This window comes from Esox lucius, chromosome 7, assembly GCF_011004845.1.
Source record: "Esox lucius isolate fEsoLuc1 chromosome 7, fEsoLuc1.pri, whole genome shotgun sequence".
NCBI lineage: Eukaryota > Metazoa > Chordata > Actinopteri > Esociformes > Esocidae > Esox > Esox lucius.
The window spans coordinates 20,512,060-20,539,505 of record NC_047575.1 but is presented as its reverse complement, the minus strand read 5'-3'; the positions used below and the strand labels follow the sequence as shown (position 1 = coordinate 20,539,505).

Sequence of the window (27,446 nt, the reverse complement as noted above, 5' to 3'; positions counted from 1 at the left end):
TGTTGTCCACAAACAGAAAGTCAGCAGAAATATGGTGATAACCCACTAAATGTAATGCTGTCTCTCAAGCAATCCCTATATTTGCAAGTGTGGGGAGAATAGGGCCAGAGTTCAGGATTTATTTTTCTTTGTCCTTTATCGTTGAGATGAACAAATTGAATTTTAATCAGAGCTTACTTTTATCCTACTCAACAACATAATTTGATCTGTGTGGACCACTACACAATTTGCACTTAGGAGTTTTTGATGGTTTCGATGGTAAATCCCTGACATTGATAGTGGGTCAGTGGCCCTGATAACATTGTCAGTGGTTTTGAGAGCCTTAGTTTTGGATGCTGTGGCAGGGGGCAGCTGCTACCGGTGGTATAAGCAAATCAAAAGTAAACCAAAAGATAAAACTGCTTTGTGAGATTGCAGCTTATATACACAATCGAATAGCTTATATTTCAACATCTATGACATTGATGAATACTGACCAACATACACATGGCTTGGTTGAGCAATATCTGAATGAAATAGTGGAGAAAGTGAGGAATATGTTTATTGAAAACACATTGCCTATACAGATAACTAGTGATAGATCCATAGGTTTGTTGCAAGCAGACATGAAAGTAGGCACACTATGGAGACATATGCAGTGCATTTGCAAAAAAATATATATATAAACTGGAGTGGCCACTACCATAGATCTACGGTTCATATCATACTGGCATTAAAAAGTAATATGCAGCCGGAAGATTAACTTTGTAAGACAATGTACAGAGGTAAAGATGAGAGGTATAAATGTGCATTTACATGTTCAGTTTACTGTTGAACTCTACCAGATGTAGATGACATAAAATCCATTGGTGCAGGGTTATGGTTATGGAGAATCACCACTGAGCTAGATTTATTGTTCCAGTACTAGGCTACAAGGGAAACTGAAGGGCCGTGAAACTGGCCCTTATGTTATATTAGTATGTAATCATTACAATCATGCAATTATTATTATTTCTGTATATAGTGTAATTTAATGGGGCAATACAGATGATATATAGTGTATTGAAATGGGGCCAATGGAGTGGGTAGGTTAGAATGTGCAGCTAGATGTTTGTTTCTTTACTGTACCCTGAGTTGACACTGTATGCAGATTCTACACACACCACTGAGTATTTCTCAAATACCATGTTCCACTTCACATAGCACCGTTTTTTTTTCAGTATATGGCAATTTCCATAGGCTGCTTTGACATATAGTGTATATGGAAAATGTATTATTTTAAATATTTGTGTCTTTCTCCATGAATTAGTCTTAGTTTTTTCTTAAAAACACGCAAAAAATTACTTTGGCTACAATTCACTACCTTTATAATGAATTATACACATTACAATGCATTTAAACGTGGGCTTTTATTTTGAAGAAAATAATCTGAGTTCGTAAACCGGTCTTCGCTAAAAATGCTTAGAAATGACCACAAAACAAGTTAAAATTGCAGATATCCAATGTAAAGACAAAAATGTTTGCAAGAGAGGGTTGTTTAATTAGATTACATCCTACATATCCGAAATGTATTATAGCGTTGCTGTTTTTTTGTGGTGTTACCCGATTAACAAAATTAACGTGGAACACAAAGACATGCTCTCCCAGCTATTGATACAGCAGTGGGGGCGTAGACCTGGCGAAATGCTGTGTTTTAGGGAGACCCAATTTGTACTGTTTTGAGTAAGACTAAACCTGTTTGCACACTGCTTTATAGACAGTCGGCCGATGAAGGGGTCCCCGGTTTACGCCAGGAAGGCAGCCCTGTTCTAATAAATTAATCAACTGCCACCTGGGCTAAATTGCGGTTTTAACCGGGACCATTACAGATAAATAACCGCCTGACCTGAGTACGTACTAACTTAAGTAAACCAACTACTGAACCAGAAAGCAGAACGAACCCCTGCCTATCCAATCAAATTGTACGTTCTTGTGGCAATACGCATGCAAAAGACGGGACCCTCCCCTCACCCCAACAGCACCAGCACGGAGAAGTCACTCCATCGCAAGCTTTGCTGTATCGGTCTGTTCTTCTTTCGGGCTGTTGGTGGGTGAAGGAAAAATAAGCTAGCTAGCAAACGTTTTAGATTCTTTTAAACCGTGTGAGGGTGTTGTTTGGTTAGCTGTCTAGGTAGATTGGATCCCAGGCACGTTCAAAAATGCCTAACATTAAAATATTTAGCGGCAGCTCTCATCCGGACCTTGGTCAGAAAATTGCCGACCGCCTTGGACTTGAGCTAGGGAAGGTTGTGACGAAAAAATTCAGCAACCAGGAGACATGGTAGGTTGAAAGTAAATCGTATATTTGTTCGAACAGTGGCTAATGTTAACAAGTTAACAGGTTAAGTATTACAGTTGTTGTATTAGTATTAAAATGCGTGGATGTCAATGTTATGAGAATGAGAAATGTGTTGCTAGCTTACCCACATGGCTGATTTAAAGCGCGAGTATGTGGGTTGGTTTTAAACTTGGGTGTACACATTCCTCCTAACAGCAGAACGTTTTAGCATCAACATTGTGCGTCATGCAGTGAAACAGGGACGTGCATTTGTTAGAATTATAATTTCCCGACGACACGTTTTATTATTGAAAATTAATGGTTCTAACAGAATGAATACGGTACTGGAGTCGTGTTGCAACACCCCAAATCAATGTGGACTGTTTAATCATATGGTTACATTTACAAATGACCGTTCGTATAAGTTTATATAATAACGATAGTAAGCTAAATTGTTTGAGATTGCAAGGTAACATTACCCATGTTTTTCAAATGTTGAAGATACTGTAATAGCGACGTAACTAGTTAACGTTGCTTTAGTGCATTCACGATTAGCTAAGTGAAACAACTATATACATTCGTAGTAAGTATTTTGTTCCTCGATAGATGAGTTATCAGCTAAGTGCTACCAGTGCTATTTAGGAAAGATAGGCGCATGTTGGGCTTTCGCCCATTCACAGTTCACAACGTAATCACATGCCATTCATTGTTCTACGTTTATAATGCGCTTCTCGGGCATGCACATGGTTGATATCTGAGACCGTTACCACTTGTATTCATGTTAACTGCTGTATTAAGCTAAGTTACTTCCCATTCACACACATCTAAAAGTCGCCACTTTGACCATGCTGCAATTCTGACCTACTTTTTTGTGTCTGAAAGCAATCCAAAAGACACTTCCCACCTAGCACACAAGGTTCCCTGAAGGTTCTTTTTTTTTTATACAGATATTTCACGGAACGTACTGACAACGTTGTTGGAAAATATTTTTATACGAACCACTCTTGGTGAGGTATAATTGTGGCCATAATTATACATTACATTTAGCTGAATTTGAGAGCCCTTTAAAGTTTCCCTGTAGTTTCTATTGGGTAATGACTAAAACAAGTCTCTGAGAACATTCTAGGAACGTTAACGTGATATGGATTACCAGTCAGTAAAACTTTTCAAACGGGATTACGGTGATGAAGTGTATGTATATGTACATAATTTCTACTAGTAATTTTTTTTTAAACCCTTTACAAGAGTAGTGTGACACCTCGATCACCATATAGCGATAGTTAGGGTGAACAGACGTCCCGGTTTCAAGATGGGTGTCCCGGGTCCCGATAAATATCTGTAAAACACAAGAATTTCCCGGTTTCACCACAATAATAATAATAATAATACTGTAATGTTTCCACAAGTCGGAGCCAAACAAACAACTGCGTAGAACTGCTTAAAGAAACAATTTTCATAAAAGCTCAAAGCGCCCCCCCACCCCACTCCACTAATCACAAGCAGGCATGATGACCAACATGCGTGCATAAGCGCGTGCATTACGGTGCGGTTACACAATGGTCCCAGTTTGGGGGTTTCAACATGTGGTCACCCTTGCGATAGTTCATAGTCACGGTTTGAGATTTTGGTGGCAGGCAGATTAGTTAGTTTCTACTACCAATATTACAGATATTAAGAGAATAATTAAAACAATTATAATATGTATATAGACATGCTACAAGGGTATTATAGTCTTTGTTATAGGTTGTGTATGAATATAGTTTTAACTTCTCTAGCTTAGCTAGCATTTTCTCCAGCTACCATAATTGCCAGCTAGCTATAGTTTCAAAAACATTTATTTGAATGTTTTGTCATTGAAAGTGTCAATTAAGTCTCTTTAGTACTGTTGTCACAACTTTGGTAATAATGTTTGAGTATTTTTAAATGGATGGCAATATATTGTAAATACTGATTGACCACTGCGCTTGATAGCGGTAACCAAGTAATTTTTTTATCGTGTAAAATAAGCAACTGTTTGTAATGAAATAGTTAAGAGAAGTTTAAAACATTGTTTCTCAATGGAATATCACATATTAATGAACATAATTGGTCACTGTTAAATACTTAAAGAAATGGAAATGCAAATGTATTTCCAAATTGTTTTCTATTTTACTTAAACCTCAATTGACAGCTTCACCATCTGCATCAAGTTGTTTTTACAAATTGGTGGGGGTTGAAAGTAAAGCACATGGGTGTCTAGAAAAGCCATAATAAATCCAAACATTATCATACAAGCTGTGTATATTTAGCAGTTCATCAGGAAACTACTACAAGTTAATAATGCCTGATAGAACATAAACTAAGTAATGAATTGTGTATAATTCTTTGTCTCATTTGCAGCTCCATTATATCCAAAACTGTATGAGTTACAGGTCTCAACAATAACGAGGGCCCTGGGCGAGTCGGACTAATACAATTAGCAATTCACTGTTCTGATTGGGCCATTGCAAAAATAATTGAGATGTAACAAGTCAAAGTACAGAGCTAGCCTCGCTGACAAGCAGTATCAACAGCAGTGACACCTGACTTCATGTCACTAGTCAATTGCCATTAGACTATTGGCTATACACACGCCATTACTTTTGTAATTTATTTTGCCCAGTCTCACTGCTAAGGAAGAAAAAAATCTCTACCTGTTATGTTGTCATTTATAACCTGCTCTCTGACTCTGCATGATTTCCCCCTGCAGTGTGGAGATCGGTGAGAGTGTCAGAGGAGAGGATGTCTACATTGTCCAGAGTGGTTGTGGTGAGATTAACGATAACTTAATGGAGCTCCTCATCATGATCAATGCCTGTAAGATTGCCTCTGCCTCACGAGTCACGGCTGTCATCCCTTGTTTCCCATATGCAAGACAAGACAAGAAGGACAAGGTGGGGGTGAGGGAAACTTAAATAGTTTGTTCTCTATTCACAACACCAAGATACTTCCAATGTCCATGTCAGTCCATTTGCTTTGCTTGATCTCAGCAAATATTTGACTGCAAAAAGGACATTGGTCTTCCACTCAGTGATTTTTGATTTGTTTTGTAGTGGTTCGCTGGGCCTTCTTTATGCTTTGGGTCAAAAAATAGATTAACTGTGTTGTTCTTTACAGAGTCGGGCACCTATCTCTGCCAAACTGGTGGCTAATATGTTGTCTGTGTCAGGAGCTGACCACATAATCACCATGGACCTGCACGCCTCTCAGATACAGGTGAGCATTCTGGTACATTATTTGGGTTGTAGCATCAATTCCTTTCTGTCACCATTCTAGGATTCTAAACTGAGATTTTCAAATGACAGATTAGGCTGCTGTACTGTCATCTTTAAATTTGAGGATATTTTCATCCATATTGGATTAACTATTTAGAAATAAAAGCATGTTTGTAATAGTCCCCCAATTTAAGGGTATTTGGACAATTGGCTTTGTTGCTGATCTTTATGAAGCGGGAGTGTGTGTTTTGATCATTAGTGCAGGCACAAGCGGCTCCTTTCTATCACATTAGGGTAAAGAGAGAAATTACTAAGGAAATGTAAATTCAGAAATAAAGGATTTGCATTTAGTTCATATTGAGTTTTTAGGCTGCATTTATGAATAAACTTTCAAAGCAACACATCAAAGACTGTCATACTTATCATGGAGACACAGAGTGACACAGGAAAACAAGCATAGTGCTGGCTAATGGCACCATGAATGCTTTTGGGGAGGTAGGAAAATTGGTTTTGTTACCCATATCTTGTAAATAGCCTCCTCTGTGCGTAATGTGTTATTGTAGCACAAGGACTGCACTCCTTCAAAAAGTGAATAGAGTAAAATGTTGCCTAATTTAAAATATTTTCTCCATGGAAGTGGTGTGCACACTATGTACATGGAGCGGTGAATTGAGACCTAGGGACTGGTTAACAACTTGTAACAAAGGCAACACAGCCTGTCACTCTAACATGTTTTTTGACCAAAAGGAAAGTAAACATTTCGTTACTACTGTTGGAAGTGTTTTGCAGTAATGGAGGACTGTTGTTTCACAGTACTACTTACCACCAGTGTTGGGATGGGTGTCAATATTTTCCAGTTGATTCTAGAAACCTACTTAAGTACTAATTACATCTTTTAAGTAACCAAGTAAATTGTTATGGTAAACATCAATTTAATACCTTTGAATTAATACCATCTGATTAATTGGAAAGTGAAATAAGGACTTTATGAGGAATAACAGTAGAGTTACTGTTGACAAGTGTGACAATTTCCACCCCCTTTTATATTTGACAGTTCCTCACCCTAAAAGTAGTCGATTGGCCAAGTGTAACTGTAATCAGTTGTTCCGTTATCTTGTTAATAAGTTTTTCGTATTGAAACACAGCTATTCTATTAATCAGGATTGTGGATGAATTCCTACCATATCAGGTGGTCCCAGGCCCCCATCTGAATAACCTCTGTATACGGTGTACTGCTGCTAAGGAAAAAGTGGTCAGCTTGCTGGCGGTGAAAATGTCAGATTATCAGCCTATTCATACTTTTTACAATAATCGGCATTGTTTATTTGTCTGATATAACTGCCGATTAAAATACTTAGTTCTAAACGCACATCTCTGGCAGCTGCGTCTCTCTGAAGGGTTTCTGCTTGAATTGGTCAATGTCCTGCCCGCAGAATTATCAGATTGGCTAGCTTATATACGTGTGATGTATAACCAATCAACACTGTCATATTTGTGAGAGAGACATGGGAAAGAACGCTGTGAGATGCATGGCAGCTGATGTTGCTATAAAATCACAATAATCCAGAGGTGGTGGACTCGAGTCACATGACTTGACTCGAGTCTGACTCGAGTCACAATTTTCAGGACTTGTGACTTGCTTGATTAAAGTATGAAAATGACTTGACTTGACTTTGACTTGAGAACAAGTTACTTGAGACTTGACTTGAAGTGGAAGACTCGACAATGACTTGAACTTATAATAAACAAACAGCAATAAAAAAATTTTATGTTTTGACATCAGCACCACTAATCAGCGTATGTGCCTTTAACGCTGCACAATTCAAACCGCGCCAAACATGGCAGACAGTAACGTTAGTCGAGCTCCACATATAGTATCGTTTGGATACAAGGACTTTGAACTGGACCGTGTGAATAAAAAAAGATTTGCCAGATGCAAAATATGCAACAATGTCAAATTTCATTCGTTATTTTAAGAACCACAAGGAAAGGTAAGAAAGTAATCTCTTTATATTCAGTTTCACTATGATCTATAACGATTAAGTTACTAATGTAATGAATTAATATTTTGTTTGTCATAATTTGGCCTTGGTTGCATATTATGTTGTTAGAAATGTGACCATTATCATTACTGAATACGTCTGGTAAATAGATGTAAGGGAATTTGACTATAGGCAGAGCCTGAATTTTAATGTTGATGGGCATCTTAAAATGAGCGGGCATGTATATTATTACACGTAGGCTATAATGTCTGTATTAAATGTGCGCATTTTCAAGTGTTTGTGGACTGCGTGTGGAAACTAAAAAGCATTGTGCTTACACCATAACAGTTAACTTTACTGCATGAAAGGCTAACATGGAGGCGCCGATGTGATTACTAGCACCCTAAACATTTTCGAAGCGGAGGGTTTTTTTTATTTTTTACTCATACAGACAAGAATAATTACAGCGTAATTCCATATTAGGCAGTTTTTCAGTCACAATAATTAGTTTATAAGGTTATTATTAGCCCTTATTACATGGATTGGCTGAATTCCAGTGCAGAATGCGTGTTATTTCTTGATAACAGACAGTTGCCATGAAAAACAGCGTGTTGCTATGGACGCAGCAGGATTCTAACCAGAGACGGAACGGACTATTTTCTTTAGAGGAAGCAATACAATCGTTTTTAAATCAATAAATTCCTTTTGAAATCAATATTTTGTGTCAAATTATAGATTTATTTGGTAGGTAGCCATGTAATAAGAGGGATAAGGTATAGTGAGGCGGTTGTTATAGCAAATACAACCCCTTCAGGCTGATTCAAGATCCCCCGCTTCGTCCCCCCATGTACCGCGGAGGAGAAACTTATTTGATTTTGAAATCGAGCTTCGCACCGAGCGCACGTCAGAAACGGAGGACTGTGTGTGTGTGGTGTGTGTGTGTGGTGTGGTGTGTGTGTGTGTGGTGTGTGTGTGTGTGTGTGTGTGTGTGTGTGTGTGTGTGTGGTGTGTCTCTTTAGTACTGTGACTTGACTTGACTTGAAACTTATAAGGACTTGACTTGCTTAGGGTGAACCCTTGACTTGCTTGATTTATCTGAACTGTGACTCCCCATCTCTGCAATAATCTAAACTAAAAGCTGCAACAAACATTACCCGTATTATGATATTTTTCTATGATTACAATACCCAGTCATTTTTTTTGTAGACTAACGTTACGCCTCCGAAAATTTAATTTAGCCTACTAGCAGAGAAACAGACTTTGGAAAGCAATTTGTTTGGACATTTATATGGCATTAATCAGGCACATCTGATATGCGAAAGTCCCTGCCTAATGCTCTTTGTTGCAGTATAAGATGGCTAACCCAAACTTCTGAGTTTATTTATGCAGTGATATTTGTTTTTTATGTTTTAAATGATGGTAGCTAGGTTTAGCAGAAGTAATGTCAACTTCGCTAATGTTAAAGATTTCACCTCTGTTTGTGAGGAAATTCTGTTGCCTATCATTTGCACTGTACTGGCTACCTAGCAAAATACGTGAACATGAGTGTTACACCGGTAGCTAATGTTATTTGAATGCAATCTCTCAACTTATACCAAGGCTGGTCAAACTTCAAGCATGACGCAATAGCAGAAATACTCCGCCAGTAATAATGCTGTTTGGTTCCCTGTTATCATGTTAAAACATTATTTTATGTTCATAGAATTGGAAGCAACTTAAGCACAAAGGCTTTCCAATGCTTTTGTGCTGTAATAAGTGAAGCATTTTTATGCTCTAATAGTGTAAGCATATTTTAGTTCTTTGGACCTCTCTTTTGAAACACCCTTTCATTGCAGATGGCTACACCCCAGAAAAGTTACAGAAAAGTTTTTTACTTCATTAATTTTTACAGGAAAGAATCCTGTGAAAGATTGTAAACAGTAAAATGTACCTGATTTGGGAAGATATTTAGTTCATTATTTGTATCTATATGAAATTTAAGTTCAGAAGAAATTCTGCTAGGAGCTCACTGAAGTTTATTCTTAAAATATAATGTTTCAGCTGCTCTGTTCTCTAGTCCTTAAAATCATGACAGCAAAACATTCAACTTTTTTGAAAAGAAAGAAAAAAGGTGCAACGGTCTCTTAATTTTTTTCCCGGAGCTGTATATATCAGCCCCAAATATCGGTGGTCGGAATCGGCCCTGAAAAAAACCATATCGACCCCCCCCTATTGGCCTATCCACAATGGATGGAACTCAAAGAGCAAAATGTATTACATGGTGATGCTGATGTGGCAATTCTTCTGTTAAATAATACATTTTAATATGTAATTAATAGAATGGCATGTCAACTCAGTTGAAGTCAATTTTTAGATGAGCTGCCTAGAGTGAACAGATAACGTTTGGGGCTTTAAGAGTGAACTGACGTCACACCAGCGACAGGGCAAGATTTCTGGGAAAATAATACGGAAATACTTCCTGTTGAAAGTTAAGTTCTTCAGCTTTAAGCCATTGCTATCAAAAAAATATGTGGAAGTTATCAATTAGTGAGCATTTTAATGACCAAATAGCAGTTAAGCAACATCAAACCATATTTTACATTTTCACACACCCTGACTACTTCCATTTATTAATCATTTTTCCCCCATGTAATACTTATAGGTAACATTTAAGATGAAAATGAAATGAAATTGGCATTTATTTTTGTTTGCTGTAACAGTTTACTATCAGTTTACAAAAATTAACCATCTACATTTCTAAGTCGTTTTCTTATCAGATACTTTCCCCCCTCTTTTCATGATGATCATATGCTAAGTAGAAGTAGGTTACTTTTCCTTTAGTATATGATAATCTAAGTAATCTAAGCTCACCCCTGTTGATTAGTGAATCTGTATCTTATCATGGGTTTACTTGCTCTATGCCTCTGTTAGGGTTTCTTTGATATCCCGGTGGATAATCTATACGCTGAGCCAGCTGTGCTGAAATGGATCAAAGAGAACATCAACGAGTGGAAGAATTGTACCATCGTGTCTCCTGATGCTGGTGGGGCCAAAAGGTAGATTGTATGTGCAGCATCAGTGAAGGGGTCAAAAGAACACATTTTAGTTGATCATTAAAAAGAGATTTCTCTATTTTGTAGTTATAAACACTTCCTTCCAGCTTATTGAGTGAACAGGAGTATGCTGCTGATTTACAGTTTATTTAAGGAAATCAGTTGATATAAATTTCATTAGGCCCTTTTCTATGGATCTCTTGTGAGAAATATGGTTTGTGTGTATGGAAATTGCTGGGATCTTCAGCCCATTAAACACAGGAACAACTTGAACATATGAATGTTGCATTTGTTTTTGCTCATTATAGATGTGACTAATGTGGAATGATTAATGACATTTCCTGTATTACCATAACATTACCAATTCTATGGATTTGCATTGCAGGGTCACATCTATTGCAGACAGACTGAATGTGGACTTTGCTCTCATTCACAAAGAGAGAAAAAAGGCAAATGAGGTGGACCGCATGGTCCTAGTGGGGGATGTGAAGGACCGAGTGGCCATCTTGGTTGATGATATGGCTGACACCTGTGGCACAATTTGCCATGCTGCAGATAAGTGAGTCACTACTACTGTGTTTACGCTTTTTGCCTCTTTACAGAGCATTGACTGAAATGTTTGTTTTTGGCTGTGTATCCAGCAAACTTTGATTTAAAAGTTTTGAAGATTTGAATTTGATGGAAATGCAGTTAACTAAGAAAATGTGGAAACATTTTTTTTAATTTACAGGCTGATCTCTGCTGGGGCAACCAAGGTATATGCTATCCTGACACATGGCATCTTTTCTGGCCCTGCTATCACCCGCATTAACAACGCCTGTTTTGAGGCTGTGGTTGTCACAAATACCATCCCTCAAGAGGACAAGATGAAACACTGTTCAAAAATACAGGTCAGAATTCCCACCTCATCATTGGGGCACAGAACCTTGGACTGGTTTGCAACTAGCTAAGCCTGTGGTTTCAGGCATCGCTACATCCAACTTTGTAATCAGAATTTACATTTATTTTCCTAGGGACTTAAACATGGGCAACTTAAAGCCTTTAGAGGTTGGCACAGAATTAACAATAAATTTTTCTTTAAATTATGTTGTCAGAATTTTACTTATAACCACCTGGTAAAGTTGCCAACAGTCTTTATTGCCACGGCCCAACATTTTGCTTGAACCACAATACACTTGCATTATCTCACTCCTGTTCTGAATCTGTGCTTTATTTATCAAACTAAGAAATCTGCGATTGTAGCTACTTGTGTTTTTGATTAAACCGATTGTTTTCTTTGTGATAAAAAATACTCGGTGGGTAAATAATAAGTCTCGTTTTAGACATTTAGTGATTATTTGGTTTGTTAATTTGTCTTTTCAGGTTATTGATATCTCCATGATCCTGGCAGAGGCTATTCGTCGGACACACAATGGCGAGTCTGTGTCCTATCTGTTCAGCCATGTTCCCTTGTAGCATCCCATCCTGCTTTCACAAAGGATGGATGTCTGGAGCGCTCTGCCCATCCATTTATATACCCTGGCAAGGGAAATAATAGAAATAGTCCTGAGGTGGAGTAAAAATATGTTTTCACAAGCTCCTTGCCAATATTCTGTTACAGTGCACTGGCACTCACCTGGTTTGACCATCTGACTTACCAGAAGCAGATTTGAGTTACTTGGTGTTTTATATGCCAGGTTATTGTTTCATGTACAGTGATAAGGCATAATTGGGAAACCTTCAGCATTATATGTATTTTAGTACTGTATATGTGCGACCTAGAAGGTGATCAGATTTTCTTTTAAGACTTAAGGGATGAACACACACAAAAAAAAGGTTTAACAAACCATTGTACTTTTTCTTTATTAATGGATCAGTGTTTATAAATCATTCTCTCTGTAGGTTAATTGCAGCTACAACATAATGGAAATTCAGTGGATATTCAGTTTCTCTATACATGGAAATTGATGACACCCCTAATGTCATGATAAAACAAATTTTAGTTAGTATAAAAATGTAAGGATTTCTCTTGTCTGATGTCAGGGGTTGCATGGTGCATACATAGTACATGTAAACCCGGGACACAATAATAAATATTTTATTTGCCATATAAGTGCACCATGTTTGGTGCCATTACACACAAATAGGTGAGATGATATGTTACGAAAGTGCAAATACATTGTTGATAGGATTGCGATTGTTCTGATGGGATTGGTGGCTACAACAAAACATGCTAACGTTTCACCATGACCAGTTACAGGAGTGTAGCCTTTTACTTCTAACCGTCTCAATTAATAATCTTATGATGATGATTAAAAAGTAATGGTATCCTGAAACTTTCTATTCCTTCTTATAATAAATGAGACTTTGTCATGTATGTGCTGATAAGTGCCCAATGGCATCAAAACCACATGGAATGCCCTGGCTAACTCAGCAATTATAGAAATTCTACCTTTAGATTATGCACATAACATATTACACATTCAGCCCATAATCAGGGTTTTATAGAAATTGTTAATTTGAAAAAGTTAGAATGCATCTTCATTACTTGATTAATGTAGAGGTTAACCTACCATTTAAAAAGAAGATTAATGTTTGATCAATTTGCTCAGTAAAGACACAAAAAGGTCCAAATGTCAATCTAATCAGGTTCACTCTCTGTTAGGACTTATGAAAATCTGAGCACATACTAGGTGACATTTATGAGGAAATAAAGAAAATGCAACAAGGTTCACAATCTAGGTATTGTCTGTCTATGGCTCTAGATCATGTTGCTGCTGATTTCTCATTTGAGAGAAACATTGACTCAAAGATGATGGGTTATGTTTGAGCTTGTTATTTTGTTACTGATATATTTTTGATATGAGGGGGACTTGGGCCTTTAATTGTGGCTACTTATTTGCATTTCCTAGATAGTATTTTTTTATTTTGAGAGATGCATGTACTGAAAGAACAGTGCTTTTGCAAAGTTCAGGAATAAAGCGTTGTATTGTTTACATTCTAGTTGTTTTTACACTTTGTTTTAGATTTTCGTAGTATATTTCTGGGATGAGTTTGCTCTTCACAATTCCAAGTGTCCTTAATTCTGTACTGTGGCATGTTGATACTATGGTTTGAATATTGCATGATTTTATGTAATTGTAATCAAAGGATTACCTGCTGTCCAAAGCTATGTAATGAATGTGATGCAATTTCTCATGCACATCTGCTATCTTTTATTCATTAAGCAATAAGTCATGTAATTCATGTAACCTAATGTAGTTGTCACATTATTTTAGGTTTACTAACTCAATCAGTTTCAATTTTACTTCACTCAATCCTGGAAACATTCAGTTCTCACTGCTTTGAGTAGTGTGTACCCCTTTAAAACTTTAGTCCAATCCTTAATAATTGCTTTTGTTGCTGAAAGCTTGTGCATGTGCAAGGCCTGTATCTGTAATTAAAAAAATCTTATTTTGATAACGAAGTATTGTCAGTCCTATATGCTGTGGCTTTTTCCACTCCAATGTGTTAGATAAGTATTACACTATTATACAACTTGATTTTGGCTGATTTCTTCCCGTGAAAAGAGAGAATCCATAGGTTTGTTCCGACAGCCATTACAAACTTCAGCTAATAGCAATTACAACATTTAGTTGATTTTTTCTTTTGCAAACAAGTTATTCAATTCTTTATTTTGTCCTTTAAAATGAGCATACTCTAAGATGTTTCTTTATATGGATTTCAGGATCTCTGTTGCCTTAAGTAGATTATTTGCAGGGTTTAATATTGTTCCCATAAGATGTCCTGCCCTCTATACAACTTGGAGTGTTACGAGTTATGAAGATGGAACAATAAAATTATCAGAAATTTTGAATTGTTATCTTTATTTCTATATCCTTTGTTCATAAACCATATCACCTAAACTTCAGTTTATGGACTCAGTCATGAAGATTAGAAGGCTACTTCCACAATGACGCTACAACTGTTCAGATACGATCAAACATTTAAGATAAAGTTGATATTTGAGGTCTCGACAGGTAAAGATGTGGGGGGATAGTGGGTCATGACCCCCCCATATTACAGACAGGTCAATTTAACCCCACCCCAGGAAAGGAGTGAATATATTGGGTACCTTTGACCTTGTACTCCCAATATGAAACACAAACCTACAGCCTTGAATCTCAAGATGTTACCGCCACATTTTGTTAGTGGTTAGCTGTATCTATGACATAAATGGAATATTTTGTATAACTAATAAATACAACAGGAAACAGACAGTCTTTATTATTTCACAAAATAATAGTTTACTTGGCTACCAAGTGTCCAGAATCCACAACATGACCACAAACGTCTTTTCAAGCCAGGTTTTAATCGTATGAGATACTGGTTGGTGATGCTATAATGTCACAATTTATTAAACAATGGAGTACAGTGGAGGGTCTATTTAGAAAAGATTATATAAAATAAATGCAAATTATGTGAATATTTATTTGTGGATTACAATCAATTTTAATGCTTTGGCCTTATAATTGTGAAAATATAATTTGAAAATGTCATGGATAATATTAGCATGGGAGTGGAGAGAAAGGAGAGGAGGGAGACTGGATAAGAAAAGTAAAGGAGATGGAGGATGAAAGGTAAAAATATGATTACAGAGCCAGCCAATTAATTATTCCAAACACAGTTTTTGAGATAAAATACAAAAATGAGGCAAGCAATGGGAATCTGTTATTTTATCTAATAGTATACTATTTATTATCATAGATTGGAGAGAAAGAAGAAAGTGAGAAGGGAAAAATTAAGGGAGTAAAAAGAGTGAAGCGAGGAGAGCAGCTAGATGAGTGAGGTGGAAAGGTGAAGAGAAGGAAAAGAAGGAAGATGAGTGAAGAGGAGAAGAGAAAGTCTGTTGGCCCTGTTTTTTTTTCTCTTTTCTTCATGTTGTCTTTTGCTTTTTTTCTGCCCAGACTACCAGGACCATTGAAATGCTTTTCAGATGGGACAGTTCTGTCTTGTCTGTTGTGTTATTGTAATATACATTTCTCTGTCTATCGCAGTGTGCCTGTTAGAGTAAATACATAAAACCGGAATTGTCCCCCTCTTCAATTTAATTGATAATAACATTAGATATTCTAATAATATGACCGCCGATTTGGAAAAACTGGGCACTTCAGCTTAGTGTAGAACTGCGTTCCCGACAGACTTTCTTTGTGTTGCGCATACTACAATTCGGTACAACCGTCTTAAAATGCAAAAAGCCAGCAATGATACCCATGACTCCAAAATGTGGAGATGGAATAAAAAAATGAATAGAACGCCCATAAAAGTACCTTGCCAGTTGGCTAATGCCTAGGCTATCAGTAAGAGCCAGGGAACATGGGCGTTGTCCTGTAATGAGTAGAGAGCTACTAACATTTCTACCGTTAGTTATGAAGTTGTAACTAAATAAATAGTTCAAAGTGTTCATATAATCGATTATTTGAAATATTTTGGGTTATTTTGTTAAGACTACGAGAAGAGCACGAGTTCATAGATTACTGTAATTAACGCCAATTTAGGTTTCAAATTAGCAAGTCTGCTAGTGGTTTGCTAACTAGTTAGTACAGTCGGGTATAATGTTGAAATGTATTTGATGAATAAATGTAGGTGACAAACCCCCTTCTATATTGCTGATTTGATAAACGTTAGTGTATGGTGGTTTTAATAGAGGTCTCCATCTGATCTGCTACAAGCTGGCCAAGTACTGTACAGTAATGTCATGGCCAGTGTCAATTGTGGTGAGTGACTAAGTAGGTGGGACCTAACTCTACTGTGTGATAGCTAGCAAATCCTTAACTTGCTACTTATGACTACAGGTGTCACCTACTCTGATCCTAAGATGTCCTTTGGTTTTTTCAGAGGCAGCTTGTGAGACTCTTTAATCCACATCAGACTCTGTGGCACTGCCCTTTTAAAGCCATCCAAGCTGTTCAGTCTCCTGCTGCAAGTCTTGGTCACTAATAGTGAAGTAGACATGTCGGTACACACTGGACTTGGACAATAATATTGGGTTTACTGGATTTCACCGAGATTTCTTTCAGATTTGGATTCTGAATCAAGTGCTTAATTCAGCGGTGGTTTATTGTTTTCACTGTGATCATGTGGTCAAACTGTGACATTCGTTCAGTGAAAAGTGAAGAACACTGCAGAATTGGAGAGAGATTGAGGCCGGACACAGGGATTGAGGAGGAAATTACTGCACAGGATCTGGCTGAAGTGCGCAAGTTACAAGAATTAGTGTGGGGATTGGGAATTCAAAATGATGCTCTAAGTGAGAGATGGAGAAACGTTAACACCAACAACCAGTCTCTTTCTTGTGTGCCCATAGACTGTCCCTCTTTGCTGGAGAAACATAAACATTTCTGGGATTTACTGGATCCTGAACTGACAAAGATCAATGGGGATAGTGAATCTCCATCACCTCATGACAGCCCAATAGATATTATTGTGGAGCAGGATGGACACAATTATGGCTCTTATACACACTTGCCCCATGATGACATATTGGAGGAGACAAAGAGGCAGGGATGCATGGGCTCAGTTACGTTATTAGACAGGGACACAGAGAAGAGAGCAGATCAGTCTGCTCTGGACCTGGTGGACCTCTTGAATCTAGAGGAGTACTGTGTGGTGGATAATGATGTGAGCTGGTAGGTACCCGTGCAAGCTTTTGATAAAACTCTGTGAACTGTGTATAGGGTCAAGAATTTGCTACATTGATATTTTTACTTTATTCTAAATTGTTTGAGCAAAATATTTTTCATTGCTTTGCTAACAAATTTATTTGTATACCTCAAATTCCTTAATTAATACATTTCTCATTTTTTCTTAGGCTATATGAGACACCAAAGAAACAGGCATCTGCTGAGCAAAATGAGTCACCTATAAAGTGGTGCAGACAAGTCCTGGATAACCCCAGCCCTGAAACAGAGATGGCATGTCGTGAGCTTATTAATATTCTGGACCATAGTGAGTACTGCACAATATATTTCCATCTCTCTAAAGTTGCCACAATGCATTGTTATCTCTAACAAATAGCTCCTATTTTATTTATTTTATTTTCCTTTAGAGACAAGATGGAGGAGTATTTTTAGGAGGCACTCCCACAGACTTCCTGTAGCCTTTCCTGACAATGGATCTCTCTGCATAAGTTCACCTCCGCTGTACCACAGATCAACTTACAGAAGTCAACAAACCAATAAACCTAACTTCTCCGGTAGGGTAGAATCTGTGGAAAACCCTTCCCAAGTTTTAAAGGGTTCTCTTTTCGGGGTGCCTGTACTGTACATGTATTGATATAAATCACACCTACTAAAATTCTTGCCGTAGAGGCACCTACTTATTTTATCTACTTATTCCCTTGGAATTTCAGATGACAGTGATGCTTGTTTACGATCCCCAATGGACAAGAACGAGCGAAGTCCATCAGTCAGACCACAGGACCTCACTGATGTCCGGATCATGGCTCAGATGCAGGAAGAGAGTGAGTGTGGAAAACATAGAATTAGGAATTAGAAGGCTAAAATGGATATAAACATCTTATGATGGGATAAAATCACATGTAGACACATGTATTTCCTGCGTGAAATCAATTGATATGACATAGACAGTTTGTATTAGACTGGTTTAGATTTGTCCCTTAACAGAATGGCTGCAATTTCTTTCCATTCTGGAACTTTTAGAGATCATGATGTAGCCCTTCTGGTAATTTAAGGATCTTAATGATAAAACCTTCTGTATCTGAGGTTTGATGCTTGCAAATAGGATGTTTGACAGTGTTTTCCTTGGCCTTAGGTTTGCGACAGGATTATGCCTCAATTCCTGCCACCAGCACACCATTCAGGAGTCCCGCTGCATCCATGTCACCTTCTAATTATAGCTACAGTCATCTAGAGTGTGGCTTGGGTAGACTAGATACTGACGCAAAAACACGTTGTCCCAGCCAGCTACCTCACTTCAGGCAGTCCCGATTTGGCCAGTCACCCAGATCCATGGGCCAGCCTGGTTACAGCAGCCAGCAGCCAATGCCATCCTGTCAGGCCGCCACTCAATCTAAGCTGCTTAAGCTTGCAACAAGCAGAGGTAATTAGAATCTCGGTAACATACAACATGCAATCCTTTTGATACACATCAACAGTACTTGTAAAAGTGTTATGATGTCAGAATATCAATGATTCATCTTGAAACTCAGAAGAAAATTATCCTGACTCAGTTATACCATATAATGATCCACTAAAGGAAGGATTGTTGACATACTATATTTTACATAAAAAAGCTAAATTGAGATTATTTTCTCAAAATGTATATATCTTCAACATTTTAACTTATTTCCGCCCCCTTCTTAAGGCTCCATAATGATTCATTTGTAAGGGCTATTAAGTTGCTTTCTCTGTAAAAAGAATAGTAGCACGATGTGCTCTACATATGTGTGTCAAAGTTTCAGAGTGTGGTCACTGCTAGTTAAAGTCCATTTTATACAGAGTTTCCATAGTAGGCTAGGGTGACCCCATTTTCAAACCCCCAAAACAGGACCATTGTGTAACCGCACGTTAATGCATGTACACATGTGAATAATACTGATAATCTCGTTATCATGGCACTTGTCAGTGGGTGGGATATATTAGGCAGCAAGTGAATATTCTGTCATTCTGTGTTAGAAGCAGGAAAATGGGCAAGCGTAAGGATCTGAGCGACTTTGACAAGGGACAAATTGTGATGGCTAGACGACTGGATCAGAGCATCTCCAAAACGGCAACCCTTGTGGGGTGTTCCTGGTCTGCAGTGGTCAGTACCCATCAAAAGTGGTCTGAGGACTGAAAAGCAGTGAACCGGCGACAGGGTCATGGGAGGCCAAGGCTCATTGATGCACATGGGAAATGAAGGCTGGCCTGTGTGGTCTGATCCAAAAGACAAGCTGCTGTAGCTCAAATTGCTGAAAAAGTGAATGCTGGCACTGATAGAAAGGTATTAGAACACACAGTGCATTGCAGTTTGTTGCATATGGGGCTGTGTAACTGCAGACCAGTCAGGGTGCCCATGCTGACCCCTGTCCGTTGTCGAAAGCGCCTACAATGGGCATGTGAGCATCAGAACTGGACCACGACGCAATGGAAGAAGGTGGCCTGGTCTGATGAATCACGTTTATTTACATCATGTGGATGGCCGGGTACATGTGCGTCACTTTCCTGGAGAACACATGGTACCAGGATGCACTATGGGAAGGAGGCAAGCTGGCGGAGGCAGTGTGATGCTTTGAGCAATGTTCAACTGGGAAACCTTGGGTCCTGCCATTCATGTGTATGTTACTTTGACTCGTACCAGCACCTACCTGAGCATTGTTGCAGACCATGTCCACGCTTTCATGGCAACGGTATTCCCTGATGTCATTGGCCTCTTTCAGCAGGATTATGCGCCCAGCCACAAAGCAAAAATGGTTCAGGAACGGTTTGAGGAAGACAACAACGACTTCAAGGTGTTCAAGGCTTCCAAATTCCACAGATCTCAATCCAATCAAGCATTGCTGGCTGCAATGTTGCACAAACTTAAACCCATGACTGCCCAACTTCACTTCTCAGAATATCATGTGCAGGCTAAAAATCTTAGTTTTTACATTGAGTTATAAGAAGGCAACAGCATTATGGAACAGCAGCTTGATCTTTTATATTGCAAAAAAAAATGTATGGCCTATTAGTCATGCCATACAAGGTACCTGATCTATGCAGGAAAAGGTACCAGAAAACAGAGGTGCAAGAGGGTGTTTGACTGGTTGCTCTGATTGTGCCTAAGTTACTTTCTTTTCTTTAAGAAAGGTTATTACATTTCTAAATATGTGATTACCTTGTAGGTGCATCTACAATCAGGCTTGGGAGTGTTGGCCGATCTTCATCTGTTTCTGCCAAAAGCTTGAGCTCCAGTAAAACTGCCACTGGAGCAGTGCGACAGTCCCTGAGAAAGTCATTTCAGGCCACTTCTATCAGAGGACTGGCGAGAGCACAGTCCCTCAGTCCCTCTGGTTTGAGGATCCCCTATCCCAGCAAGGACTACTCTGTTGAAGGGTATGTGACAAGTCATGGTCGTGTCTATGCATCTTCAGAGCGGTCAACTATCTCAGCTCGGAGCCGACTAGGGCAATTTGCCAATTCCCGAAGGTGAAAAGATGTACCCAAAAAATATTCTTAGTCATTCCTGTAACATTCTCACTGAAAACAATTATTAAAGCAGGTAAAACAGTACGTTTGGTTTCTGTGCATTTATATAGAGTTGTCATTTTCATCTGCCAATTATGTATTACTGTTTTTAGTTGTGGGACTTCAGAATCAGTACCACTGGATCTAGACGCCTTATAATTTCTCAGTCGTGAACGCAGCAAATCAATCTTAATTTTACACAGATGTAATCCACATATTTAGGACTAGGTATATCATTAACATCACTACATACTATACTGGCATACCATAAGTTATACCACACGTTTTTTAAAGACAATAATTTAACACAGTGCATTAACTGTCAGCCCTATTTTAGTTGTTTGGGCTCTTCAGATTGGCATGGCCTTGACATTTTTTCAAAGACAGCAGTTTTGGTATGTACCCCAGCTTTGCCTGTTAGTACTATCTGACAAATGTTTTAAATATTTCTATTTCTAACAATACATAATGCATATATCCGTAAGAAATGGGGGAACGGAGCAGCAGTTTTGAAGAACATTTTAAAAGTGAGCGCGGTATCTCCCCCACAGCCCCCACCTTCCCGAGCTAACATCGAGCTACATGATTGGTTCAGGCCTGAAAAACAGCCTTCAGGATTTAGAATGTTGTACAGGCCTCGCATTCGCATGACAAGGAATATAACCTAATTTAGTAAAGAAGACTGCGGAAAGAATGTTCGAACCTGAAAAAAAATTGTGACTTGGTTTGGTAAGTATATATTACATATAATACGATAAGACGCCGGGGCCTTTTGAGAAAGGCCTTCTAGGCCCCTACCCCAATCGACAAAACATCAGTACTAATAGCTAGCTAAGCTATCCAGCGATATAGCTCAGAATGTTAAATTGTTGCAGGTTTTGCATCTAATATTAATATGTACTATATTTCTTAAAGTGATGACTTTCTAAAGTATATAGACAATTGTCGTTTTCACCGCATTTTTGTAATAATATAAATTGCAACTGCTGGAAATGCTATTGCTAGTTAGCGACCAGCGCTAGCTCGTTTATTTAGCCAAATATGGCGTAGAACAGATCTTCAACTGGGTTTAGAAAGTCGCAGAGCGACAGTATTGCACGCTTGTTGGAGTCTTTACACAAGCCGTATAGATTTCACGTAATTATGATCATACATTCAATTTGTGCTCAGCATTTTTTATTCTTTTTCCCCCCAAAGGAATCCTGATCAATGAGGCTCGAGTTGTACTATGTCTGTACTGTCTGCGTTTTGACTACGCAGAATGTAAACAAGCCATCATATTGGTTGCGTCTGGGCGTGCACTCGGCTGTCTTTCGGTACTGCACTGCGCGATAGCTGTACTTCAGTACATGTGAATGTATACCTTTCAAATTTGGGTACTTCTCAGAATTTATAAGGGAAACTAAAGTGGTTACAGCATGGCAATAGTGTATTCAGGTAACCCACAAAAAAATTCACATTCTGCTATATTCCTGTACAGGCTGTAATCATGGGGTTTTGGCGCCACAAAGTGCCTCTTATCACGTGAGGAGCTGTAATAACGTAGCTTTTCTAACCTAAAAAAGTATCACCGGATACGCAATGAATCTAAAACTACGCAATGAATCTAAAACTACATTATTTCTGCGTTTGATGGCTTACCCTTTCTCCTAATATTATAAGATATTTACAAGTAATAAAGCAGAGATTATTTGGATCTGATTCATATGCTGTGTTTTCTTTTTCAGGTGGTTCACCTCCCTGTCTTCAAAACAAAGCGTATTACTTGTCTGGTGGTTAGAATCAAATGTAGTTAGAAAAGAGTTAGAATCAAATGTAAATGTGAGTGTTGAAATACTTAACTTATAACGTACAATATAACATACAACAATGTGTTTTTAATTTAAAAAATGTTTTGTACTGTGGTCATTTTTATTCAGCCCCTAGCTATGTTAAGATGAATGCACTAACTTGTAAATCACTCCGGACATCTGCTTGATGTCTCAAAAGTCACTCCAGCGCATCTGCTTAATGACAAACATTTAGAAAATTGTTACACAAGTAATGATAGATAGACAGATGTCCTGTGTAATGAGATGAAACAAGACCATCATAATCTTCTGCTTTTTGTGTTTGCAGTAGAATGGAGAAAGGATGGACCATGGTGGAGTGGTCTTGAACTTTCAGATGCAGGACTCAAAGATGCCCCACACAATGATAATGCAGGATTTTGGTATGTGTAATGATCAATGAAGAGAGCTAATCAGGTGATAACATTACTATTTTGACAGATTTACCTGCCAGTAGTTCAATGTACCCTCATTCGGTGGGTGCTCATTCTTCCCCCTGGAACTAATAACGCCTGACATTCAGCTTATGTGACTTATGTGATCTGCTTATGCTAAAATGGGTAAGTCTAACAGTTCCTCATGACTTCACCATTGACAGGTATGGGTGGTATGGCCCACATCGACGGTGACCACATTGTCGTATCTGTGCCAGAGTCAGTGCTGGAGTCTGATGTGGTGAATGACCAGGAGGGCATCACATTTGAGCATGATCTGGGGTCAGAGGTTGTAGAGGGGCCAGATATCTGCTGCAGCAATGATCCTAGCGGAATCATCCTGACAGAACCAGTCTTAGGAGCCCAGGTGGACATCGAAGAGGTGCTGGAATCTGACCACCATCACCGTGTGCTGACCGCAGATCTCATTGAGGAATCTTCCAGCGTTCCTGAACAGGTGTTTGAGACGGTCCCTGAGGAGGTCTTGGTCTCTAGCTCCCAGACATATGTGGAGGAGCAGGAGGAGATTGAAGATTCTGCTGTCACCGTGGAGGAGCAGGACGAGGAGGATAGAGGGAGTGTGTCTGAGGACTACCTGATGATCTCCTGTAAGTCCAGTAAAAAATGTTGGTTCTACTACACTGCTCTAACACTCATAACGACAGAATCCTTTTGACTTTAATAATAGGATGAGTTAGAGAAAATATCATGATGATTGTGCCATTGTTTGTTCAGTGGATGATGTCAGGGAGAAGCTGAATATTGAGGACACCTCACTCAAGATCAGTTCAGAGGTGATGCATGAGGAAGATGGCTTCAAAGACGCCGCCAGCAACTCTGAATGCATCAAGGTCTACATCTTCAAGTCAGAGGCTGATGATGACATAGGTAAGGGCTTATACTCTGTTGTGTCTTTCAAGTCATAACTGATTTTAAAGTAGTAACTTCTATTGACTTTTCTCTGACATTTATTCTGAGTGAAGGTGGCACAGAGATTGTAGCAGAGAGTGACTTCCACAACGGCCACACGGTACTGGAGACTGGGGGCTTTGGCAAACTGTCGCGAGAGAAGATGATCTACATGGCAGTGAAAGCTCCATGCCAGGAGGATTCAGAGATCAGTGAGTCCCAAAACTTATCAGGGCTCCCTACAATCCCTCATATAGCACATCAGATCAACGATTATGGCTACCTTATGGTTTCTGGGGCTGTGAATGGTTGTAGTGTTTAATTGAGTATTCCATTTGTGCAGACAGCACTGAGATTGCTGATGAGGTGTACATGGAGGTGATAGTGGGAGAGGAGGATGCCCCTGCCAAACAGGACTCACTCCAGGACTCCAGCCACAATAAGGGTTTTGGCACCGTAGCCTGGGCTGCAGCCTATGGTAAAGCATATGCCTGTCCTCCTGATACATTTTACACAGTTTTGGCCCCTTGAAACAGGTGGAAAATTATTTAAATTTTTTAAAGGGCTGTAATTCCTGTACGCTTGTACGGTTTGTGGAAGTTTGCACTCTAACCTCTTGGGTGTTTTTCAGTTTCAAATCCAAAGTGCTGGAGTGTAGAACCAAAACAGGAAACCTTGTGTCACCGTGCAAATACTTATAGACTGCACTGTATGGTGTATGACTTTTATTTTGTCAGGCATGCTTTTTGAATGTGTTCAATTAGACTGTATGGACACACACTCAAAATAATGTTCTCTAGGTAACAGCCTGGACTCCAAGCTGGAGAACAAGAACACCACAGGGGCACATTACCTGAAGATCAGCGATAGCCTCAGTATAAGTAGAGCCGTCAAACAGAAAATCAAGAAAAAGAAGAAGGGAGAGACACGTCAATGTCAGACAGGTATGGGGCTTGTACATTTTGGGAGAGTATTATTAGGGGCTGTCAAAGAGAACGTGTTTGAATCACATTAACATGCGACATAGCTGCGGTCATTTAGGGATAGTATTATTTACCACAAGGAACCCTGCAGACTTGTATCTGTAAGCTGCAAGGTTCATTTTCAACTGTCACACTCAACCCAGTTTTTCAAGACCGTCTTTCTAGATCAGAATTTTCTTTCAGAATTTTCATTTTATGAACAAACAGCATTTGGTTAAAGTTAGTGGTGCCACCTAACAACCTGGTAACTGCCACAGTGACAAGGTGTTGCACACATTTCTGTGGCACAGTAAGGACAGAAAAGGGAATGGCTACTGAAGGAGATGTGCTTTTAAGGAAGGCTGCATTTACAGGAGTAGTTTCTCATGTCAGTGACCATTATGTTGAAAATTCTATTAAAACATTTTGATGTAAATTGGTATTCCTGTGCTTTACAATCAAAGTGTGTTTAATGAATTTGGTTATTAAATAAATACACACATTGTTCACACACTTATTCGTTCACTCAGGTTTCCTTTATGTAGTATTGGGTAGTGGTTGAACCAAAAATCCAAAAAGGTTTTTCTGCCTCCTCAGCTGTGATCATCGGTCCAGATGGTCAGCCTCTGACTGTGTACCCCTGCCAGATCTGCGGGAAGAAGTTCAGATCGCGAAGCTTCCTGAAGATCCATATGAAGAATCACCCGGACCACATGTTCAAGAAGAAGTACCAGTGCACAGACTGTGACTTCACCACTAACAAAAAGGTACATTTCCACAACCACCTGGAGGGCCACAAGCTAATAGTGAAGAGTGAGCGGGCTCCAGAGCTGACAGAGTTCACACGGTACTGTGTTGAGAGCCCCCTCAGTTCCAGCAGGCTCATCCTGCGTGACCAGGAGCCCAAGCTGCACCACTGTAAGTACTGTGACTATGAGACAGCTGAACAAGGCCTGCTCAACCGCCACCTGCTGGCTGTTCATAGCAAAAGCTTTGCCCATGTGTGTGTGGAGTGTGCTAAAGGTTTCCGCCACCCCTCTGAGCTCAAGAAGCACATGAGGACCCACACGGGTGAGAAGCCCTACCACTGCCAGCACTGTGAGTTCCGCTGCGCTGACCAGTCTAACCTGAAGACACACATTAAGAGTAAGCATGGAGCTGCACTGCCCTTTAAGTGTGCCCACTGTCCCCAAGCTTTCCCCGACGAGCGGGAGCTGCAGAGACACATGGACATCTTCCAGGGCCACAAGACACACCCCTGTCCGCACTGCGAGCATAAGAGCACCAACTCCAGTGACCTGAAGCGCCATATCATCTCTGTGCACACCAAGGACTTTCCTCACAAGTGTGAAGTGTGTGAGAAGGGCTTTCATCGGCCCTCTGAGCTAAAAAAACACGCAGAGACTCACAAAGGTGCCAGGCTGCACCAGTGCCGCCACTGTGACTTCAAGACCCCAGACCCGTTCATACTCAGTCGCCACATCCTGTCCGTCCACACCAAAGACCTGCCGTTTAAGTGCAAGCGCTGCCGGCGGAGCTTCAGGCATCAGCCGGACCTGAAGAAGCACATGAAGAGCCACAGTGGGCGTAAGGTCTACCAGTGCCAGTACTGCGAGTACAGCAGCTCGGACGCTTCTGGGTTCAAACGGCACGTCATATCTATCCACACCAAGGACTATCCCCACCGCTGTGACTACTGCTCCAAAGGCTTCCGCAGACCCTCGGAAAAGAGCCAGCACATGGCACGGCATCACAAGGATGTTTTACATTGACTTTGCGCGCACTATTCAGGACAGTCATTTACATGCTCTCTATAAAGATGGGGAAATAAAATGATTTAACTGTGTTAAGGATGACTGGTCACATTTTCTTACATCTTAATTATTTATTAACAGTCTTTGCCCTGACGTCACCATTAGCATCACCGGGTGCTATTCAAACATACCTTAAGTCAGGTGAATCCCAAATCAGAACATTGCTGAAAGATGCCTTGACTGTTTGAATAGCCTTTTGTATGCAGTATTAGTGCTAAAACAATGTTGTAATAAGACATTTTAACTAATTCCATGTTTGACTTTTGACTGTATTTTTACTTTCGATCTAGGAGTAATCGTTATCTGAAGTCATTTTTATTTATCTTACAGCTTGCAATAAATGGCAGATTCAAAGACCCAGTAATAATTGCAAACATAAACAGTCATGTGTGTCAGTATTCTCTGTATGCAAAAGGGTGAAAGGGACATTAGGGACCCAGCTTTTGAATCGTGTTTGCCTGTTATGCTTTGAAATAATTGTTGTCAAACAATCGGGGGTTCACTTTTTTCCTGTGTTCCCACTGGTCATGTGGCTCAAAGCCAACAACATCATGTTCACTGTCAGGAATCATGTGTCCGATAAAATCAGTGTTCTCAAATCAGTGTTCTCAACCGAACTGGTAATCTTAAGTAAATAAAGGTCTCCTGATGAAACTATTTATTTTATTAGTCTTTATATTAACCTTTTACCATTTTACCATAGTTCTGTTACAAGCTTGATGTGTTAGGATGACAGTGCTTTGTGTCTTAGGATCAGGGCACCAAGTATTT

The 27,446-nt window shown here is 39.3% G+C and overlaps 3 protein-coding genes across 8 annotated transcripts; all 3 read left to right on the top strand.

Annotated features, from left to right (window-relative positions):
* Positions 1–1,880: 1,880 nt before the first annotated feature.
* Positions 1,881–14,378, top strand: prps1a (phosphoribosyl pyrophosphate synthetase 1A). Of its 2 annotated transcripts, none has more exons than XM_010893430.5 (7): positions 1,881–2,299; positions 5,025–5,208; positions 5,432–5,530; positions 10,422–10,546; positions 10,929–11,102; positions 11,274–11,433; positions 11,906–14,378. In XM_010893430.5, exons 1-7 carry the CDS (start codon positions 2,178–2,180, stop codon positions 11,996–11,998), a joined length of 957 nt encoding a protein of 318 aa, XP_010891732.1. In that variant the 5' UTR covers positions 1,881–2,177; the 3' UTR covers positions 11,999–14,378. The 2 variants fall into 2 exon arrangements, with proteins under 2 accessions (XP_010891732.1, XP_010891731.1); XM_010893429.5 differs by having other exon boundaries at positions 1,882–2,299; positions 5,025–5,214.
* Positions 14,379–16,379: 2,001 nt separating this feature from the next.
* Positions 16,380–20,772, top strand: LOC105023899 (SLAIN motif-containing protein-like). Its single transcript, XM_010893428.3, has 6 exons — positions 16,380–17,190; positions 17,373–17,509; positions 17,610–17,756; positions 17,913–18,023; positions 18,335–18,622; positions 20,385–20,772. The coding sequence occupies exons 1-6, from the start codon at positions 16,640–16,642 to the stop codon at positions 20,690–20,692; spliced, it is 1,542 nt and encodes a 513-aa protein (XP_010891730.2). The 5' UTR covers positions 16,380–16,639; the 3' UTR covers positions 20,693–20,772.
* A 308-nt stretch (positions 20,773–21,080) lies between these two features.
* LOC105023898 (zinc finger protein 711) lies at positions 21,081–27,332 on the top strand. 5 transcript variants are annotated; one of them, XM_010893425.4, is made up of 9 exons: positions 21,081–21,456; positions 22,455–22,548; positions 22,846–22,939; positions 23,155–23,598; positions 23,726–23,878; positions 23,974–24,111; positions 24,243–24,377; positions 24,700–24,843; positions 25,459–27,332. In XM_010893425.4, the coding sequence occupies exons 3-9, from the start codon at positions 22,861–22,863 to the stop codon at positions 26,631–26,633; spliced, it is 2,268 nt and encodes a 755-aa protein (XP_010891727.2). In that variant the 5' UTR covers positions 21,081–21,456; positions 22,455–22,548; positions 22,846–22,860; the 3' UTR covers positions 26,634–27,332. The 5 variants fall into 5 exon arrangements, with proteins under 5 accessions (XP_010891727.2, XP_010891729.2, XP_010891726.2 ...); XM_013134364.4 differs by lacking the exon at positions 21,081–21,456 and adding an exon at positions 21,495–22,043 and having other exon boundaries at positions 22,849–22,939; XM_010893427.4 differs by lacking the exon at positions 22,455–22,548 and having other exon boundaries at positions 22,849–22,939.
* Positions 27,333–27,446: the final 114 nt, after the last annotated feature.

Excerpts from the sequence above, each read along its gene's own strand:
- prps1a (XM_010893429.5), top strand. The coding sequence starts at position 2,178 with ATGCCTAACATTAAAATATTTAGCGGCAGCTCTCATCCGGACCTTGGT. Across the intron at positions 10,547-10,928 it reads GATGCTGGTGGGGCCAAAAG|GGTCACATCTATTGCAGACA; the intron begins GTAGATTGTATG and ends TTTGCATTGCAG. Across the intron at positions 11,434-11,905 it reads AACACTGTTCAAAAATACAG|GTTATTGATATCTCCATGAT; the intron begins GTCAGAATTCCC and ends TTGTCTTTTCAG.
- LOC105023898 (XM_013134364.4), top strand. The coding sequence starts at position 21,937 with ATGAGGCTCGAGTTGTACTATGTCTGTACTGTCTGCGTTTTGACTACG. Across the intron at positions 23,599-23,725 it reads GGACTACCTGATGATCTCCT|TGGATGATGTCAGGGAGAAG; the intron begins GTAAGTCCAGTA and ends TTGTTTGTTCAG. Across the intron at positions 24,844-25,458 it reads GACACGTCAATGTCAGACAG|CTGTGATCATCGGTCCAGAT; the intron begins GTATGGGGCTTG and ends CTGCCTCCTCAG.
- LOC105023899 (XM_010893428.3), top strand. The coding sequence starts at position 16,640 with ATGTGGTCAAACTGTGACATTCGTTCAGTGAAAAGTGAAGAACACTGC. Across the intron at positions 18,024-18,334 it reads GGCTCAGATGCAGGAAGAGA|GTTTGCGACAGGATTATGCC; the intron begins GTGAGTGTGGAA and ends CCTTGGCCTTAG. Across the intron at positions 18,623-20,384 it reads TAAGCTTGCAACAAGCAGAG|GTGCATCTACAATCAGGCTT; the intron begins GTAATTAGAATC and ends ATTACCTTGTAG.